At 35.5% G+C, this 20,034-nt stretch overlaps 1 protein-coding gene across 1 annotated transcript in view; it reads right to left on the bottom strand.

Moving 5' to 3' along the window:
* AKAP9 (A-kinase anchoring protein 9) overlaps positions 1-20,034 on the bottom strand; it is a 110,600-nt gene that overhangs the window by 26,732 nt on the left and 63,834 nt on the right. The window contains 14 exon segments of the mRNA XM_015558280.1: positions 1,232-1,402; positions 1,657-1,848; positions 2,637-2,758; positions 2,847-2,910; positions 3,356-3,844; positions 4,346-4,483; positions 5,854-6,439; positions 6,441-6,913; positions 7,540-7,719; positions 8,048-8,200; positions 13,619-13,723; positions 14,382-14,558; positions 17,533-17,652; positions 18,573-18,805. Of these exon segments, the coding sequence (XP_015413766.1) occupies positions 1,232-1,402; positions 1,657-1,848; positions 2,637-2,758; positions 2,847-2,910; positions 3,356-3,844; positions 4,346-4,483; positions 5,854-6,439; positions 6,441-6,913; positions 7,540-7,719; positions 8,048-8,200; positions 13,619-13,723; positions 14,382-14,558; positions 17,533-17,652; positions 18,573-18,805 (3,203 nt within the window).

Here is a 20,034-nt window from a genome sequence, read left to right as displayed (position 1 = left end):
GAGGATGGGTTGAGACCCGCCCCTGTTCCCACCACAGTCTTGCAGCCCACAGCTCCTTTCGAGGTGCACGAATTCGTGCACTGGGCCCCTAGTCTATAATAATAAAAGCGTAAATGCTAATTAGACAGGGCAGCTGAATGACCTTCTGGACGTCCTTCCAACGTCCTTCTGGATGACCTTCCGGACGAAGCCCCGCAAGGCAAGCCGCCACAGCTGCGAGGGCCAAGCCCCTTGCACAAATTTCATGCATTGGGCCTCTAGTAATACAATAAACAACCATGTACATAGCCTAAGAAATAGCTCCTATACAATTAAAGCCCCTGTGTATAACTCCCTGAATATATCCTTCTCTGTATCACCTGGTTAGAAATAACCAAATTGTAAGTCTTGTGGGCTCGAGGCAGCCGATCAATGATTCTTTCTTATCGTGGATATTTCTATCTCTCTCTCCCTCTCCCTTCCTCTCTGAAATTGATAAAAATATATTTTAAAAAATTTTAATTGCCAGATGTGTATATTCCTAGCTGAAGTCAAACAAGGAGACCCTGAGCCTTCTTGTTTCATCCCTTACACTTTAAACAAGTGTCCTTTCTGCCACTATTTTGGTTTTTGTTGGTGATATTGTTGTTTAAAATGGTCCCTCAGCACAGGGATGAAGTATTATCTAGTGTGCCTAAGCACAAGAAAGCTGCAGTTTATGAAGAAAACATGTGTTAAGCTTCATTTAGGCATGAGCTATAGTGTTGATGGCCAGGAGTTCAACGTTAATGAATCAACAATATATAGTAAATGCAGCGTCTTTAAACAGAAACACACATAAACCAAGGTTATGTATTGATTGGTTGACAAAAATGTCATGAGCAGGAGCTCACAGAAACTGACCCTTCGATTTCCCCTGGTAGCAATGGCTCAGCATTCACGGCAAATTCACAGATTCTAACTACAGCCAGTAGTAAGAACTGTATCATATCCCTTCTAATCACTTTGGGCTATTCTGTTGCTCATTTTCTAACTTCCCAAGCTGGATGATTAGCTCATTAATTTTTAATCTTGCTCATTTTCTAACGTAAGATAAAAACACTTATGATAATAATTTTTCTTCTAAATATTCCTAGTGGCTCCTGCTAAAATTTTAACCTTCTGACTTATTATAAAACTAATCAATCATTCATTTGATTACTATTAAAAAGCATTCCTTCCTTAAGTTTTATGTAAAGTTTCGTTTTGATACCTGTTCCTGTATTCTCTGTTCCAAACAGCTCAATAATCCAGCTGCATCTCTAGTGCCCAGAGCTGCCAGTTCGGTCTGAAATGCGGCGAGTAAAATACTTCGCTCCTTTAAGAAAACTTGCTGTAGGGCAAGCAGAAGTTCACCTCGCCAGTCTGAGAAGTTTTCATGAGACTGTGTATAAAAAGTAAAAGTTAGCTTCAAATAAGCATGTTTAAAAAGGCTCCAGAAAGGATATTTAGCTACTAACCAAAATATTAGAAGCCTAAAGCATGTCAATTTATTTGCAAGTATGTGACTTGGGACATTTAAATAATATATAGTAATTTATGTGAAAATATATCATAAACAACAATTTAATTTGTAAAGTGCCTTAAGATAGATAAAAAGCATATAAAACTATTGAGATGCATAATACTCTCGAGTACCTTGGCTTCTCTTTGCACTTGCATTTTGGTAATTAAGTCCTTAAGAGATGAGATTGTACTGATGTAAGCTCTTCTCTCTTCTAGCCAGAATTCTGAAACTTGCTGAACAGAATGGTCCTCTCCATCACTGTAGGGAGATTCAGTAAGAGAGAGCACCTGCATGCCCTCATTGTGAACAGCTCTCAGTAATCCCTAGAAACCAAAACCCAAAAGCCAGAATTATGACAACTTCTTCAAAGACTGCAAATTCAGACAAAGTGAAAATTTAAGCAAGACAGCTTTATATATAGTTAGATTTATTTAGAAAAGCCGCTGCAGATAGGAAACACCATCTCACCACCTTCCTATGGAGGGGAAAGCCATAAGATGGACTAACACTTTATTCCTTCTACTTACCTAGTGTGCTCTTTTGGATTCAATAATTAGCCACTAATTTGACCAAAGGAAATATGTAGGAGATAATTTCTAGTCCTTGTGACCACTTTAATAATTTTGGCAAATATAAATTTCAGTAACAAATATTTTCAAAAAAATCTTGATACAAATATATTATACTTTACTAGAGGCCCATTGCACAAAGAGATTTGTGCAAAAGGCCTTCCCTTCCCCTGGCTGCCGGCACCGGTTTTCCTCTGGCACCCGGGACCCAGGCCTTTGCTCCGGATGGAGCCTTCAGTCTTCGTTCCGCCGCTTTGCCCCTAAGTATGCAATTCACTGCCATCTTTGTTGGGTTAATTTGCATACTCTCCTGATTGGCCGGTGAGCGTAGCTAGGGACAGTCAATTTACATGTTTGTCTATTATTAGGTAAGATTATCTGTAAAATATGGAAATAAAACTAAATAGATCCCCAAGGTTCCTTCTAGTTGTGCAATTGTCTCTCCACAGAGGATTTTACTGTATAACTTGGAATAAACTATTATGTTCAATATAGAAACCACATTGGCTAAGTTTTTCTAAAAGATATATGTCTTTTAGTACCTTTATTTTCTTTGGAAACGAATCTGTTGAACTTTCGCTTTCTTCTCTTTGGCCTTCTGATGTCAAGTCAAATCCCTGACTTTGTGTAAGATAAATTCCTTGACCCCAGTCTGATCCAGAATCTAAAATAAAGTAAACAACAATTGACTATTAAAAACAAGTACTTTTTAAACAAGTACTATACAAATTCCAGAAATTTAAATAACTTACCACTGGAACATATTTCTCTAGTCTGGTAACCATCAGAATGTGTTAATTCAGGAACTGAGGATCCCTAATTGGAGAAAACAAACAAATAAAAAAAAACCCACATAACTTTCTTTGCTTTAATAAATAAATGAATATAGTTTTGTTTTTTCTAATGCTGTAAAAAAAACAAAAACACAGCAAAAAAACAAAAAATAACCCTCAATTAAGTTTGTTACACCTTTCAAATAAAAGAAACTATCTATGGTTTACAACAAGGCTTTGAATTTTTCTTCTTCATGGATATTAGCATAATAAGAAACATTCATGAGTTAAGGAGCAATAACACCAGGTTTCAAATCTGCACAGGAACTTTGTGGAAAGTTAATATCTGACTCCACACAATGGAAAGACTTAAAATTGTAAGTTTATCATAAGGAAGAGATTGTCCTAAATTTCTTTTCTCTGAAAACCACGGCATTTTTTTTTAAATCACAGAATACTGAAGAACACATAGTATGAAAACCAAATACCTCTTTAGCTTTCAGACACTGTATCACTGCCTTCAAGGTGCCACATTCCTCTGTCAGTAACTGAATAGCAACATAGTGTTCCCTCTTTAAGGTTTCAGTTTCTGAAATATGTCTGGATTCCATATCCAAAATTTCAGCAGCATGTAGCTCTTGCATTTGCTCAATTTTTTCAGTAAACTGAGTGATTATTTCAGTAACTTCTTCTGGTGAACATTCACTCTGTAAATCAATTTGGATTCCTGTGTTTCTAACACGGACTTGTGGAGTCTGGTTGCTGCTATTCACCCTGAGAGTCCTGTCTGTCTGGGATGCGGTGCTTGTACCCTCTTTAATAACAAGTGGCTCTAATATGCAGATTTTTCTGTTTTCTTGTTCCTCAGTCTCATCTTCTTTTTCTAAAAAGTAGGATAATTTCTCTTTTGTCTCTGTGAGTTGATCCCTGACTTGGCTTAAATCTTTCTGGAGAAATGCCATATTCGTTTCTTTTACCTAAAAACATAATGAATAGAACCATAGAACATTTAATTTAAAATACTGAATGCAGAATTTAGGGTAGAGAGGACAGTATAATTCATGCTAATATGTTCATTTTCCTCAGAATAATAAAAAAGAACTTCAGAAACACTCACAGTCTTCACATATATTCCTATATATATGGTCACAGATTACCACAGAAGTGAAAATATTTCTATCAGCCTCTACTTTTGGTTCTCATGTGATATATAGTTTCCTTTAACATCTGTCTTTCTCCTCCCTCATTAATAGAATAGGGATTAAAAGCATCTTCCTAACATAGATTCCAAGGAAAATCAAGGAAGAATATGCCAGCAATGAAATTTATAATAACTTTTTATCAAATTCACAAAGCTTTTATTTTTTTCTAGCTTTAAGTTATGGATCTGTGTTTGTTTTCATAGAAGAGAATATACCTTGAAATAAAATTAAGATAGGTAGAAATAGGTGAATTAGGAGCTATGTTACTTATTTTACCAAAAGCTCGTGTTGAAGTTTTTCTGCCTTTTCTTTATAATTGGCCAGTACTTCTTTAGTAGCTGCTGACTCAGCTCTAAGAGCCTCCAGTTGACCAAAGAATCCACTTTCTTCATTGGTATGAATTAGCTCAGTTGTCTGTATGGCAGTGGAAAAACATAAAGCACACTTTCAAAAAATATAGCCAAGTTCAAGGCACATATACATTCACTTTTAAAAATATATTTTTACTGATTTCAGAGAGGAAGGGAGAGAGAGAGAGAAATATCAATGATGAGAGAGAATCATTGATCAGCTGCCTCCTGCATGTCCCCTACTGGGGATTGAGCCTGGAACCCAGGCATGTGCCCTTGACCAGAATTGAACCTGGGACCCTTCAGTCTGTAGGCTGATGCTCTAGCCACTGAGCCAAACTGACTAGGGTGGCACATATATATTCAAATGAAGCTTTTTCAGGACTGCCTATCAGATAAAAGGAGTTGAAATGATCCATGTTCTTTCAACAAATAGGGAAACTTTTTCAGAACCATAATTTTGTATTCTTGAGACAGTAAGAAAAGAATGCTTTTCCAGGAGTGAAAGGTAAATACACTCATTAGTATATAGCCTAAAAATTTGTAAGTTATTATTTAAAATATTTTGGGTACATTCAAAAAACTTTCATATTTATATCACTTTCCTCAAAAGATACCAGGTGTTACTAAAATAGTTCTTAGAAGTTTTACATACATGGAAAGCAGCATTACTATTTTAATATTACTTATAGTAATTTATAGTTCCAGGAAGCTAGGAAGAAAAAGCCTAGTAAGTGGCAAGAATTATTATCCTTTACAAAATAAATTATACATTTATAAAATCTTGATATAGCAGTTAATCTCCTGGTATTCACATTTACTATTCAAAATAAAAAATATATCAAGTGAGAAATTGAAAGTTAAAGTCCTTTCACATCAGTCCTATGCTAAGAAATAACTGCAATTTCAGATCTTTATGTAAGCAGATGTACAAGGGTGAAATACAAATTGTTCATAGGAAAGAATAAAATTTATTATCAGATATAAAATTTGTAAAAGCTAAAGACTTGTTACTGATATTTTAGTTTGGTAGAACACTAGAATACTTTGATAATTTCCATTACCTAAAAGGGATGATCATATACATGCACGTTAGAGGGAAAAGGAAAAACCCCACACAAGTTCCAGAGGACATTTGCTAAACGTAACATTTCTAAGTTTCTTCTGACTACTCTATTTAATGACGATGCTAGTGAAATACATATTGTGATTTGAAGACCACAATGATGGATACAAAACATAGTTTGTATCATTTATTCTAGTGAAAATATGCAAAGAATAGTAATATTGTTTTATAAAAGCACTTTACATATGAATTGCTAGATGTAAAGAACATCACCTTTAATTTAATAAATTAGCAATCAGCTTAAGGAACAAAGGAAAAGAGAGTTTCTTAGTTTGTATTTAAATGAAAAAAATTAAATGCAAACTAACCTTGGGAACTTCAAAATCTCCCTGAGAGCTTCTTTTCCTGTCTTTGCCTCCCTGATTTTTCTCACTGTCCTCCAATAGCTTCTGTAGTTCTAGTAGCTTCTTTTCTTTTTCCACCGCATTTTTCTCTGCGATTTCTACCTGTTCTTTTTCTAAAACCAAACTAGTCTGCATTTCAACCACCTGGCTTTCTAATTCTGATATTCTCAAGGTTAATGCCGTTACATCTGACTCCATCTCGTTTTCTGGTAGTTGATTTAAATTCTGTACATTTGTTCTTTCAGGCTCCGATGAACTTTCTTGTCTCCTCTGACAGAGTTGTGCATATTCCTTGACTGCGTCAAGTTGGACCTGACTCACGACAGCAGCAGCAACTTGTTCCTCAAGCGCAGTCTGTAGGTCTACAATCTTCTTTCGGAGCATTTCTGTTTCAGCCTGGCCTTGCTCTTGCATGTCCTTTATTTGGTTATAGCACTGGCTGAGTTCTAAGTTCTTTGCACTCACAGTGCTCTCAAGTTGTAGCACCTTTGTTTCCAAACTGTTTATGAAAACTCTGCTGTTTTCTTCACAAGATCTGAGGTAAGTCTGTAGCGTCCTCAGTGAGGACTTCTTCTACTTCAGGTTTCCTTTTGCTAAGGTCTTCTATAGCCACGCTAACACTTTTCTCTGGTACACTTTGGATTTTTCCCATGTTTTCCCGTTCTCTCTTTAAGCTGCATAATTCTTGTGTTAGCTGGCTCATTTTGAAATTGGTTTCTTTAAGTACATTTTTCATAAAGGCTATTTCCTCCTTAGTGGTTTCTACTTGCTGCTCCAAAGCCAATTTCTCAGCTATCACCATCTCCAACTGATGTTGTAGACTATCTGCTTCTTCTGGAAGAGAATTAGCATGCACTGATGTCTTCTCTTCAATATTCACCAATTCCTGTTGAAGTTTTTCAATCACTTCATTAAGCTGCTCGATTTCTTTCTCTCTAGTTTTCTTCACACGTTCTTGATCACTTACCAAACATTCTATTTGGGTTTCAAGATCCCTTATCAGTTCATTTTTTTCTTCAATAACCTGTTAATGAAAAAAAGTAACATACATAACAAAAATGCATTTATATTTTGAGAATTCTATTTTATTTTAGGGCAGGGTATTCAAGTATTGATCACACAAAATAATATACTTCTTGGACATACTACATTAATTTTAACATAGGTCAATTGACCCCATCATATCAAAGAAGGACCTAATTTAGACTTTCATTCAGAAAGTTCTGTTAAATATAAAGAGATTTTTACGTTTAGTAGCTGGTTTTCTATAAGTAAAGTAGTCAACATCAATACATTTAATCGAAAAATGGAAATACTGAAATGAAAACAATCTATGGCAGATAGCACCCAAATGTCTTTATCTTATTTAACTCATGCTAAACGATAGAATTTTTAATAGGTTTGGTTAGAATGATTTGATGAACTCTAGGTCACCAGAGACTCCTTGTAAAACATGAAAAGTCTTTGACAATATTAGGAGGGGATAAAAAATATATAGCTTGTTAAATTAAGAAGTCATGGGTAAAGAGAATTAAGGTTTATTTATTTTGATATTCAAAGAGGAACTGAAAATAAAAATCACCATTTTTGTCCCTTTTAAAATTCTAGCTCAATTAACTTCAGGTAATAATTCATCTTAAATTAGTGTACCTTGTTATCTGTTGTAATTTTAAGTTGATGCTGAAGTTTTGTAATTTGCTCATTCAATCGGTCAATTTCTACCTCTTTTTCCTGCATTATTTGAGCAAATTTCCCAAATATCACATGGTGGTCCTGAGTAGAGGTAGCATCAGATTCCTTTACAGCAAATCCCAGCTTCTCCATTTCATCCTAGGGACAAAAATAATCTTCCCAGTTGGACAAATCATTATTTCTAAACTTTCAATTAACTTTTACAAAAGATATAGTGCCCAAAATATACAAATTAAAGAGTCAGAGATAGCACAGGTATTGTAAATCAATAATTCTTAAAATATTTTGATAACAGGTATGCATTTTTTTTCATTTATGAGGAATTTAAATGTTTCTATTGGCTAAAAATAAGTTTCATACAAATCTATTTGCAACGAATGTTCCTTTGTTAGCAAATGCTTAATATAAACACCTGCACAAGACAAAAACTATGAATTATTTAGCAAAGCTTTTCTTAACTAATTACCTTAAATAATTTGTTTTCTTGTTCAAGTTCTTGTAGGCGGGTAGTAGCTTCCTTTTTCTGTATTTCTAATTGCATATGTAGTTGCTGAACTTCTTCATTCTTATTTTCCAGTTCTTCTCTAAACTGTTCTAACTGTTCTTCTAAGTTTGTGATCTTCGATACCAAAATTATCAAAAAGAAAGAGAAAAAAATTATTATACAAATATTTATCAAGAGAGATGAAGAATGCTGTATTAGCTATATAAAGTGTGTTTTAAAAATTATTTATTTTTATTGATTTTTAGAGAGCAAGGGAAGGAGGGAGGGAGAGAGAGAAAGAGAGAGAGAGAGAGAGAGAGAGAGAGAGAGAGAGAGTAAAACATTGATCTGTTGTCTCAAGTACCCTCACCGACCGGGAATCGAACCCACAATCTAGGTATATGCCTTGACCAGTAAATGAACCTGCAACCTTTTGGTGTATAGGATGATGCTCCAACCAACTGAGCCACCAGGGCTGTGAGAATAAAGGAAAGCAGTTTCTCTAAGTCAGACGTAACTGTGTGGTTTCTAGACTTTTTAAAACGTAACACTCTTAAATCATCCTGCCCAAAGCAGACGAGACCTTCAGAGGAAGGATACAGGAGCTATTTCCTACCTAGCAGATAAAGCAGAAAAGGATCATGGGAGAGGAGAAAAAGTCTACATTTAAAATTTTATTTTATGTTAAATTTAGTTTTTATCAAAAGGCTGAAGAAAGTAATAGAATTAAATCAGTTATTTTTGCCACCAGCTGTGAACAGCTCAATTTAGTCCATATGAATACCCAACAAAGGATCTGGCTGCCATGTGCCTTGTTTAAGCAGAAGGAAGCAGAGGTGGAGGTCAGAAATAAGAAACTTAAAAAGTTAGTTATTAATACTATCATAACAGAAAATTAGAGAGCTCCTACATGTAGGACAATATAATTTTTGCTCATTTCTGAGGATAAATCTCATTAATGATAAAGCAATTAAATTGCTCTTGGATGGTTAGATTGTGATTGAAACTAATGATCAATATTAGAAGCTCCTATTGTTATATTTTAAAAATTGGGTTTAATTGAGGACAGGAACAGTCATTTAGCTCACTGCTTTGTAGCTACTTATAAATATTTAATGAATGGATTTGCAAATGGGTATATACCTGATGATCAAATTGCTGCATTAAAAACAACCTAAGACGCAGCAGCAGCATTTAATGGCAGCTGTCAGTCTATAAATCAGTTATCACCTTAGAATTTCAAAGGAAGCATATACTGATTACATAGATACATAATCAGAATGGTATCTTAGCATTGGCAAAGCAAAGACCTTCAAAACCGTTCAGCCTAATACTCCTTTAATGGAAACAGTATTGATACTAGTAATAATAGCCATCATTTATAGATAATTTACTGTTAGGCATTGTATAAAGTGCTTTATATGTACTATTTTTAAAAAACCCTGTAACAAACTGATGAGATCTCTGCTAAGATTATCCCCATTTCAGAGATGAGGAAGGGCGTTACTGAGAGAGGAGTTACCTAGGCCTGAGGTCACAAGGCCAATATGTGGAAATCAGCTTTTGGACCAGAGAAGTTTACCTCTGGAGCCTTACTTTTCCCCAAGAAGGAACAGTTTATTTCAGTCTCCACATGCCTTTATATCCTTAGTTATAGGACTTCTGTTCAGCTAGTCTTCAGATGGTTCTCCAGGTTGATGGTTCTATAATTTAGTTGTAATTTTGATGTGGTCATAGGAGGAGGCGAGCACAGCATTTACCTGCTCCACCATCCTGACTGGCTGGAGCCTTACATTCATAACTATCATTTATTCTGCTTCTAATAATTAATGTCTAAGACTTATATGTAAATTACTTTCTGTAACCCTGGTATTAACCTCAGCAGACACATCTTAAATATGTTGTTAGTTGTGCATATATAATTATCAGGTTATTTTGCTGAAAACTGTGATGATTATATCTTCTTCAAAGTTATCTAGTATCTATTTATACTTATCACTATCTTCTACAACTTCTTTTGATGACAAGGTATTATTTCAACACATACATAGATATTTAAGTTCAAAATTGCTGCCTTACTTCACATGGTATTTATTTTCTTTTTGATACAATAGATTAAGGTCGAATACTTAGCTCTGTGATTTAAAGCCTTGCTATTCAGAGTGTGGCCCCTGGCGCAGCAGAACTGGCATCATCGGGGAACATGTTAGACACAGAGATTCTCGAGCCCCACCCAGACTTGTTGAATCAGAGTCTTCACTTCAACAAGATCCCAGGGGGATTCACATGCACATTACAGTCTGAGAGGCACTGGTCTAAGGCACTAACACTCCTGTTATAGACAGCTGAAACTGAGGCATCACAACAGAGATTTCAACTCCCAAAAATGACCTCGAAGGACATTCTTTCCTTTTATTCAGCCATATTACAGCTGTAGTCCCAATTTGTCTTAATACTGAGTCTATAACAACCCTAAAGCACACGAATATTATTAAGGTTTAAAAACAGAATGGTAGCTATTTGTTTTAATCTTGTTTACTTTAGCAACCAAAGGATATCTATGTAGTTGCTGAGCTTCTATTGGATTACATTACTATACTCCATTTGTGTTTTCTTTTTAAGTGATTTTATCTTTTTTTTTTTTTTAACATGTAGGTTTCCTTAGTTAGTAGTAGATTCCTTGAAATCCAGTGCTTGTTTTACAATTGGATAGTGGTGGTCTATATTTAGTAAGAGCTCAATAATGTCAGTCTTTAATACTTATATACCAACAAGGCCAAACATGGCCCACTGCTTTTGCAGTAGAGCATTACAGAGCTGCAGAATCAGAGAAATAAACTGGAGGAATTCTTGCTCAACCACTTACTGTGTGACCATGAGCAAGTTAACCTCCCTCTCTCTCTCTCTTTTTTTTTTTTTATTGATTAAGGTATTACATATATGTCCTAATCCTCTCATTGCCCCCTCACCTCCCTGCCACTCATGCCCTCACCCCCCTGGTGTCTGTGTCCACTGGTAAGGCTTATATGCATGCATACAAGTCCTTTGGTTGATCTTTACCCCTTACCCCCTTTGAGGTTTGAGAAGCATCGATCAGACCGTCAAAGTTAACTTCACTTGAGACTCAGGTAAAATAGAGATGACAATAGAGCCTATTCTTAGGGAGACACGAGGGTTAATAACATAGGACATTTGAAATACTTACACTTTCTAACACAGACCTAAACAAAGTTAACTATTATTATTTACTAGAGGCCCAGTACACGGATTCGTGCTGGTTGGGGGGCATGGCCTGTGGGGATTGGCCTGCTGGGGGAGCGCCGCTCATCCCGGTCAGCTGAACGACTGTGGACCCACCTTCTGAGTGGGCTGTGGATCCCGGTCAGCCAAATGGGAGCGCACTGACCACCAGGGGACAGCTCCTGCCCCCTGGTGGCCAGTGCACATCATAGTGACTGGTCGACTGGTCATTCTGCGTTTGGTCACTGGGCTTTTATATATACAGTGGGGCCTTGACTTATGAGTGTCCTGACTAACGAGTTTTTTGAGATACCAGCTGTCTCTTGGCCGATTTTTTGCATAGAGTTGACAGAGTAATTTGAGTTAACGAGCTCCATTACGAGCTCCTTAACAAGCTCGGTCTTGGAACAAATTAAACTGGTAAGTCAAGGCCCCACTGTATAGATTATTGCCATCTGTAATCTAGATTTCATTAGCTTTATAGGGAGCTAAAACCTATTGAAGTAATCTTATTCTTAAATAAATTCTTCTAATTCTCTCTACACTATTCCCCTTCTCTTATCATCCTGAAACTCCTATGTTTTAAAGTTTTCTTCTCTTTCTATTCATTCTGCTTTCTAAACATTATAACTTTAAACAAAATTTAGGCTTTGAGAGTAGCCTAAAGGTATCTCATATATAATGAAACATAGACATCTAATGTTTATTCTCCATCAGATAGTTGAAAATATTTGCCTTGTGCAGGACAGAATACTTAAGATGTTTTCACTGAAAGATATGTTTTAATTTTACTTTCCTGTCTTTCAGCCTCCAGTTACAGCTGAGTGCATTCTGACATTGTAGTTGTCACTGTTATTAAAAACTAGCAGACCAGGGCCAGCTGTTGGGTTAGCTCTTGCCCTGGCTGGTTTTGTTAAGTGTATAGAGCATTGGCCTACGGACTGAAGGGTCCCAGGTTCGATTCTGGTCGGGGCACGTGCCCAGGTTGCAGGCTGAGTCCCCAGTGGGAGGGCGTGTGGGAGGCAGCTGATCAATGATTTTCTCATCATTGATGTTTTTATTTCTCCCTTCCTCTCTGAAATCAATAATAATAAAAAAAAGATCACCTCATTAAGGTAACAAGAGGCATATTTATTGTCAACCACCCCCCCACAAAAAAACAAAACCTTTTAGATAATCATTAGTATTATGTATCAACAAGAAAATAATCCTGCTCATAGAAATGATTATTTCTATTAGTCATTTATATAGATGGCTTTTTCAACTCTAAACTACACATTCTCTGAGCTGTAGGTTTAGCTGATGTCTAAATCATCCTTATATTTTTCAAAGCACTTATTTACATTTATATACTGTTTAAGTTCAATAAATATTTGTTAAAATATGTTAAAATGTCCTGAGGAAATTATATGGATAAAAATGTAATTTACAAAATTTAAACATTTTAAATGATATAATATAGCTAGACAATGTAGAGTACAATATATTTTAGAAAAACTAACAGTAGACAAAGGTTTAAATAAGTTAGAATTTAATTAGGAATTGTGAATTACTACTATTTTAAAAGTGGAATTTTTGGGGGGGAAAGGGTGAGTAGAAAAACAACTTTATATAATTACTTTATTATTAATCTTTTGTTTTAAGACTATATTTAGTATATTCTAAAACATCACTATGCTCTCCCAGGTCAATACAACTTAAAGGAAAAAACCCACAGCAAAGTAACAAAAATTTAAAGCCCATGGTAAGGTCAGCAGAAAAGAAAGATACTGCCTTTGCCTTAACACTACTCACTAATTCTCTACTCTCATCTTCCTTCAATGTATATCTAACCAAAGTGGCCTCCTTTTTGTCCTCAAAATTTCTTGCTGCATCAAACCCTTTACACTTGCTGTCCCCTCTACCGGAATACTCTTCCTCATACCAGTGATGTTTAAATGTTTATGGTCTTCAAGGTCAAAGGCAATGAGCTAAGAAACAGTCTAAATTTTGGTGTTAGACCATAAATTCCACTCTGTTCAAATGCTATTTTCAGGGGACTTGTTCCTAATAATTCAAAGCACAACTGTCATTAAAAATAAACTCTTGCCCGGCTGGTGTGGCCCAGTGGTTGAGCATCAAACCATGAACCAGGAGGTCATGGTTCAATTCCCAGTCAGGGCACATGTCTGGGTTGTGGGGTCAATCCCCGTTGTGGGGCAGCCGATCAACGATTCTCTCTCATCACTGATGTTTCTATCTCTCTCCCCCTTTCCCTTCCTCTCTGAAATCAATAAAAACATATTTAAAAATAATAATAAATAAACTCTTTACCTCTTTTTCCTTTCTGTCTATGGCGTCTCTCTCAGCCTGCAATTGTACTTCTAGGGACAATTCTGCTTTAGCTTCTACAGCTCCAAACTGTTTTCGGTCCTCTACCTTTAAATATATAAAAATTTTCTCAAATTTTCAGACATTAAATCTTGATTATCCTTTTTAACTGGAGAAGTAGCAATTCTATTTCTCCCAATTAGAAGTAGATAATCTACATTAGTGAATAATCAAAAAGTTATAGGTGTTCAGTCTTGAATGCATTTTATACAAACTCACACAGAAATGTTTGACACTCTTAAAATTCATTCCTCAGATAAAATGAAGTCTGACCCCTCACCTGCCCCCTCCCAAGCTTCCTTCCCTGCTCTTTTTTTTTTCTTCATTCATTTTTGTTTTTTACAGTATAATGGGAATAGATTTCATTACTTTCTAGTGTGGGGTAGAGCATCAGTCTAAACTGACGTCCAGTTTTTTTCACTGGTTATTATTTTAGAATCACAATCTATTGATGGTTAAAATTGTAATTAATTCTTCTGGTTTAACTAATCTTCCTTTCTCAGGACTACGGCATGCAAGTAACCTTTGGAAATAAAAATAACCAGAAATGGTTATAATGTCAATGAAGACATAAAGATATATACTTCATGCAATAACATCAAAAAATCAATAGCAATTTTTTACTTAAAAGAACTGATGTTTATGTAACTGGGAGTAACCTGCATTAAAATACTTGATGAAAATCAACCCGAAGAAAATGTCCCACCTTTTGGAAAGGGTCTGTACTAACGAGTAAGGCTTGCTCCAGTTCTCTTACTCTGAACTCCAGTTTCTCAATTTCTTCATTCCGTTCTTGTATGTCCCTCTGAAGCTGCTCCTTAGAGAGCAAAAGCTCACTGCACTTGTCTGTTTTTTCTTTCAGATGATTTGTTAACTGCTCAACCTGGAAATATGTAATACACAAAAACTGTAAATTCAAAAAATTTCAGCAAGTTAGTAGAACATCTATCCCCATTTCAGAAAGAAATTTTTGGCTCTAGCTGGTTTGGCTCAGTGGATAGAGTGTCAGCCTGTGGACTGAAGGGTCCCATGTTCGATTCCGGTCAAGGGCATATGCCCTGCTTGTGGACTTGATCCCCAGTAGGGGGTGTGCAGGAGGCAGCCAACCAATGATTCTCTCATATTATTGATGTTTCTATATCTCTTTTCCCATTGATTTTTAGAGAGAATGTAAGGAAGAAGAGAGGAGGGGAGGGAGAGAGGGAGGGAGAGAGAGAGACAGAGAGAGAGAGAGAGAGAGAGAGAGAGAGAGAGATTGACGTGAGACACATTAATTCATTGATTGGTTGCCTCCCACACGTGCCCTGACAAGGGGGCCAGGGATCAAACCTGCAACCAACTGACCTGCCTGGCCAGGGCTATACTATAAAATTCTTTTTAAATAATATTTATTTTGGGCCCTGCCAGGTAGTTGGTTGGAGTGTCATCCAGATACACCAACGTTGCGGGTTCAATCCCTGGTTGGGGCACATGCAAGAATTAACCAATGAATGCAGTGGAACAACAAATCGATGTTTCTGTCCCTATCTCTCTTTACCCCTCCCTCTCTCTCTAAAACAAGAAAAAAAAGAAAAATTTTAGAATTATTTTCAGAAATAATAGTTAAATTTAAGTGTTCATTGTGTACCAGGACAATACTTCTATCTGATGGGTTCTATTACAATCTCTATTTTAGAAATGAGTAAGCAAGTTTTAGAAAGTGACTTTAGCCATTGTCACACACCTAGTAAAGGGCAGAGCCATGATTTGAACTGGGATGGTCTAAACCCAAGCATAATTTTTTTATAACCATGATAAGCCACCTTTACAATTTATACAATGAATCTTCCCTCATTCATGTAGCATTCACTTGGTAAATATGAAGTTCTGGTTATGTGTTCATATAAGGAGAAAATGGACAGTTGGGGTGAAAAGTAGAAGCAAGAGAATAGTAAGGAGGCTACCAAAATCATCTAAGTAAGAAATAACAACAGCTTTAAGGAGATGAATGAAAAGGAAAAGAATAAGAAGATGTAGTGAAACCTGACTTACTAACAGATAAGGAGGGCTGAGAAAAGGCGTGGAATTAAGAATGCATTCTAGGTCTTAACAATGAGAAGGTGGAGATGGTATACTATTTACTGAAATGAAGGAACATGTTTTATTCTTATCCTTCGTGGTGGGGGATAGTCAGGCATCTAAAGCTCTCTTTTGAGCATATTAATTTTGAGACATCTAAGAGAAAATGTAGATTGGGAAACTGATTATTCAAATCTGGGGCTAAACTGAGCTGTTAGGGCTGGAGATACAAATGTGGAGTCATTTATATATAACTGCCTTTGAAGAGAATATAAATAGGAAAGAAAGGGGCTCAAGACTAAGATTTAGGGTACTCCACCATTTATTTTGGGTCAAAAAACAAAGACAAGAGAAAGAGACCTCTGAAGTGAGTGTGTCACAGAAGCCCAAGAGAAGGAAATGTTTCAGGAAGAAGGTTGTATGAATGCCTCTACATGGTCTAGAGCAGCGGTTCTCAACCTGTGGGTCGCGACCCGTTTGGTGGTCAAATGACCCTTTCCCAGGGGTTGCCTAAGACCATCAGAAAACACATATATAATTACATATTGTTTTTGTTATTAATCACTATGCTTTAATTATGTTCAATTTGTAACAATGAAAATACATCCTGCATATCAGATATTTACATTAGGATTCCTAACAGTAGCAAAATTACAGTTATGAAGTAGCAATGAAAATAATTTTATGATTGTGGGGGTCACCACAACATGAGGAACTGTATTAAAGTGTCGTGGCATTAGGAAGGTTGAGAACCACTGGTCTAGAGAAATGGTTACTGGACATAGCCATGAGGCTGTGGGTAACCTTCATGGAACAGTTTCAACAGAGTAGAACAGGGTTGGGGAATGTCTGGCCAGAGGGCCGTATAGGCCCACAGAATCATTTGGCCTGGCTCTGCCAAGGCATTAGGGGTGAGTTAATTAAATGTTTGACCAAACGCAGCAGGCTTATTTTTAAGTTGACAATTCTGTATGACCCGCAAATAATGTTATAAATATCCAAATGGCCCTTGGCAGAGAAAAGATCCCCCACCCCTGGAGTAGAGGATAATAAACCCCTCTGAGACAGAGAGGTTAGACACTTCATTGGAGTGGATTGAGAAGAGAATGGGAGATGGGGAAGTAAAGAGTGAATGAATATAGACAACTTTTTTGATCAATTTTTTTGAGCATGGGGAATAAAAAATAAGCAGGAAAGTTTGTTTCATTGGGCAATATTAGAAGATAAATATAAGTTGTAATGATTCCAAATGTCAATGCACACATTTTTAATTCTCACCTAAGAATATTTTTTTCCATTGCTTTTCAGAAGGGAGCCCGGGGGAGAGAAAAAAAAAAACATTGATGTGAGAAAGACATATCGACTGGTTGCCTCCTGCATGTGTCCCAACTGGAGGTGGGGAGAGAACCCATAACCCAGGTACGTGCCCTTGAATAGGAATCGAACCCGTGACCCTTCAGTGCATTGACCAATGCTCTAACTACACCAGCCAGGAGTCAATACACATAATTTTTAGCGTTTTAAGGACCTTTTCATGTCAAAGTAATATTAATTTTCTGATTTTGAAGGTTTATGTACAATAGAAAGAATTCTTTTTAAGTTTTTCAAAATATGCCCCTTGTTTTACAACATATAAATTATTTTTTTCCCCATTTTTTTTTATTATTAATTAAGGTATTACAAATGTGTCCCCCATTAACCCTCAACCTCCCCCCGCACACACACTCATGCCCCCATCCCCCTGTTGTCCATGAACATATAAATTATTTTAAGGTAGACAATAGCAGTAAAGTTCTTACCTCTCTAGTTTGATGTTCACTGATAGGCTGGAATCGAGGTACAACCTTAAGTTGCTGTTCTAATTTCTGTATTTCCTGTTGGAATACATCTCTCTCATGTTCTCTATCAATGGCTTGCTCCTGAATTTTAATAACAGTAATTGAAGAAACAATATTTATTGTAGTTATTATTTTCCTCACATACCCTTTGGTTATAGGTACAGTTTTGTTTGAAGACAAATAACTGATGACCACAGAATACTCCAAACCAGAAGATAACATTTTTGTATGGTGTATAGCCTACGTGGGCTCATCAACAAAAATTTAAGCATTTAAATATTATTTGAAGCACATTTCTTTTTATTTGAGTAATGTTAAATACAAATAAAATAAAAGATATTCTCCTTAAAATGAATTTACATTTTTGGAACAAAGGATGTATTCCACTGTTAATTTAAGTGTTAGACAAAATAAACAGAAGAAATTATTTAGTAAATCAATTTATATCATCCTAATCTAGGTTTTACACTTAAAAAATCATATAATGTGTAAGGATCAGATTCTCTGATATGTGAAGTGAACTTCAGGCTTAAATGAAACCGCAAAGAAGAAAATCCATGCAAAATTAGAGATGTGACATCTTTTTGAAAGAGATTAATGACAACATGACAACTGTTCCCGTCCCTTGTTTCCAAGGGAACACTGTTACCAGTATGAATATCTTTTGTGGGTATGACAATGGGGGCCAATTAGCTTTTAGGATCCTCTCGTTTTGGCTGTTGGTTAAAAGAAAGACTAGGACAAGCTTTTTAACTATGAATTTGGAAAGGCTAACTGGCAAGGCTTCTTTATAATCTGTCTGTATTGCCTTTAATTCTGATTGCTGATTCTAACACTTATAATTTTTAATTTGAAGAATACTTTATAATTAATTGGTAAAGACACATATAGAAGAAAATATGGAATTCATGAGTCTCTTCATAATTTAAAATTCACAACCTAGAATAGCAACAGATAGCAATCCGCTGAGAAAAACCAACATTTAAGTTGAGGATACTTACATCTAAAAATTTTCTTGTTTTTTCCAACTGCTTTTCCAGTGCTTGGTTCTGTTGTCTTAAATCCATTAGTTCAGCATTTTTTTCTTGTTCCAGTTCTACAAACCTACTAACTTGTTCCTCAACATCTATTTCTAGAGCTTTCACTTGTTTTTGAAGGTCATCACATACTTTTTCAGCTTGACATTGTACTTCTAATTTTTCCTTCATTAGTTTTTCTGTCTCCTGTAATAATTCTGTTTATAAATGCAAAAATATACTATGTTAAATCACAGTGGCATTATAATTGTGAAATCACCCATTAACTATGTTTAAATTTTACTTTCAGGACATAAAGATCAGTTTTATTTCAAATACATGTAAAAAAAGAAAATATTCCTATGAAAATATCAAAATAACATTCCTACATTAGTAAGCAAGTAGTATCAATAAAATTATACAGAATTAACAAAAAGAATGTCCTGTCACTGAAAACACTATTTTTGTGAAAGCAGCACAGCAAATGACACCCCCCAAAAAATCCACTTTTACTATGAGGAAAAGAACAAATCTAATTATATTCAATATAGAAATAACTCACCTCAGGCAAAAATCAATTCATTCTAAAACCATAAAGTCACTTTTATATGCATACACAATACACATGAAGATCAAATACTGCAAATCTTTAACCAAGGCAAGTAAACGTTAGAGAAAAAGAAATACAACTGCAATCAGAATTTTGTGTTAGTCTTAATCCTCATTAGATCCATATTCCTGAGTGAGTCTTGTATATATATATATATATCTATCTATCAAGGGAAACGTGGTATGTAGGAAAGGCAGTGTGGTGTAGTGCTTATAGTTCTGCCACTTATCTTCTATGTGACACTTAACATGATGCCCTTCCTTTTCCTTATATATAAACTGGGAACAGTAACAGTACTGATCTCTAAGAGTTACTGTGGGATCAAATGAGTTAATACATGTAAAGAATAGTGCCTAGGATGGTAGGCACTATATAACTGTTAGCTATTATTAATATTAATCATATAATAATAAAGTATATATAGCCAAGTAAAACAATTCTCTAATGAAGACAATGGAAGAAACAAAACCCTAGAGTCTTGATACCAACTGGTCTGCCAACAAATTACTCAGGACTAAGAATCTAGAAAATCTAGGAAGCTTGCCTTTTAAAACAATACTGACTTAGATGTTAATATAAAAGTAAATCAACCAGAAAGTCTCTTTATGGAATTCATTGATTCTCTTGATGCCATCATCTTATATACTTCTTGATTTAGAAATAGCATTTTGAAAAGCCATAGGCTGTAAGAGTTTAATAAATTTGTTAAAGAAAAAATGTTTAATAAACCAACATAAAAAAAAATCAAAGTGGTCTTAAGCTCTGTGGAAAAACAGATATAATAAGATGATGGTCACTGTGAATCTTAAATGTTAATTTCAAATATAAATATGTATT

Source organism: Myotis davidii, unplaced genomic scaffold (assembly GCF_000327345.1).
Source record: "Myotis davidii unplaced genomic scaffold, ASM32734v1 scaffold187, whole genome shotgun sequence".
Lineage (NCBI taxonomy): Eukaryota > Metazoa > Chordata > Mammalia > Chiroptera > Vespertilionidae > Myotis > Myotis davidii.
Note: the sequence above shows the minus strand (reverse complement) of the source record. Positions and strands in the feature narration are given on the sequence as shown.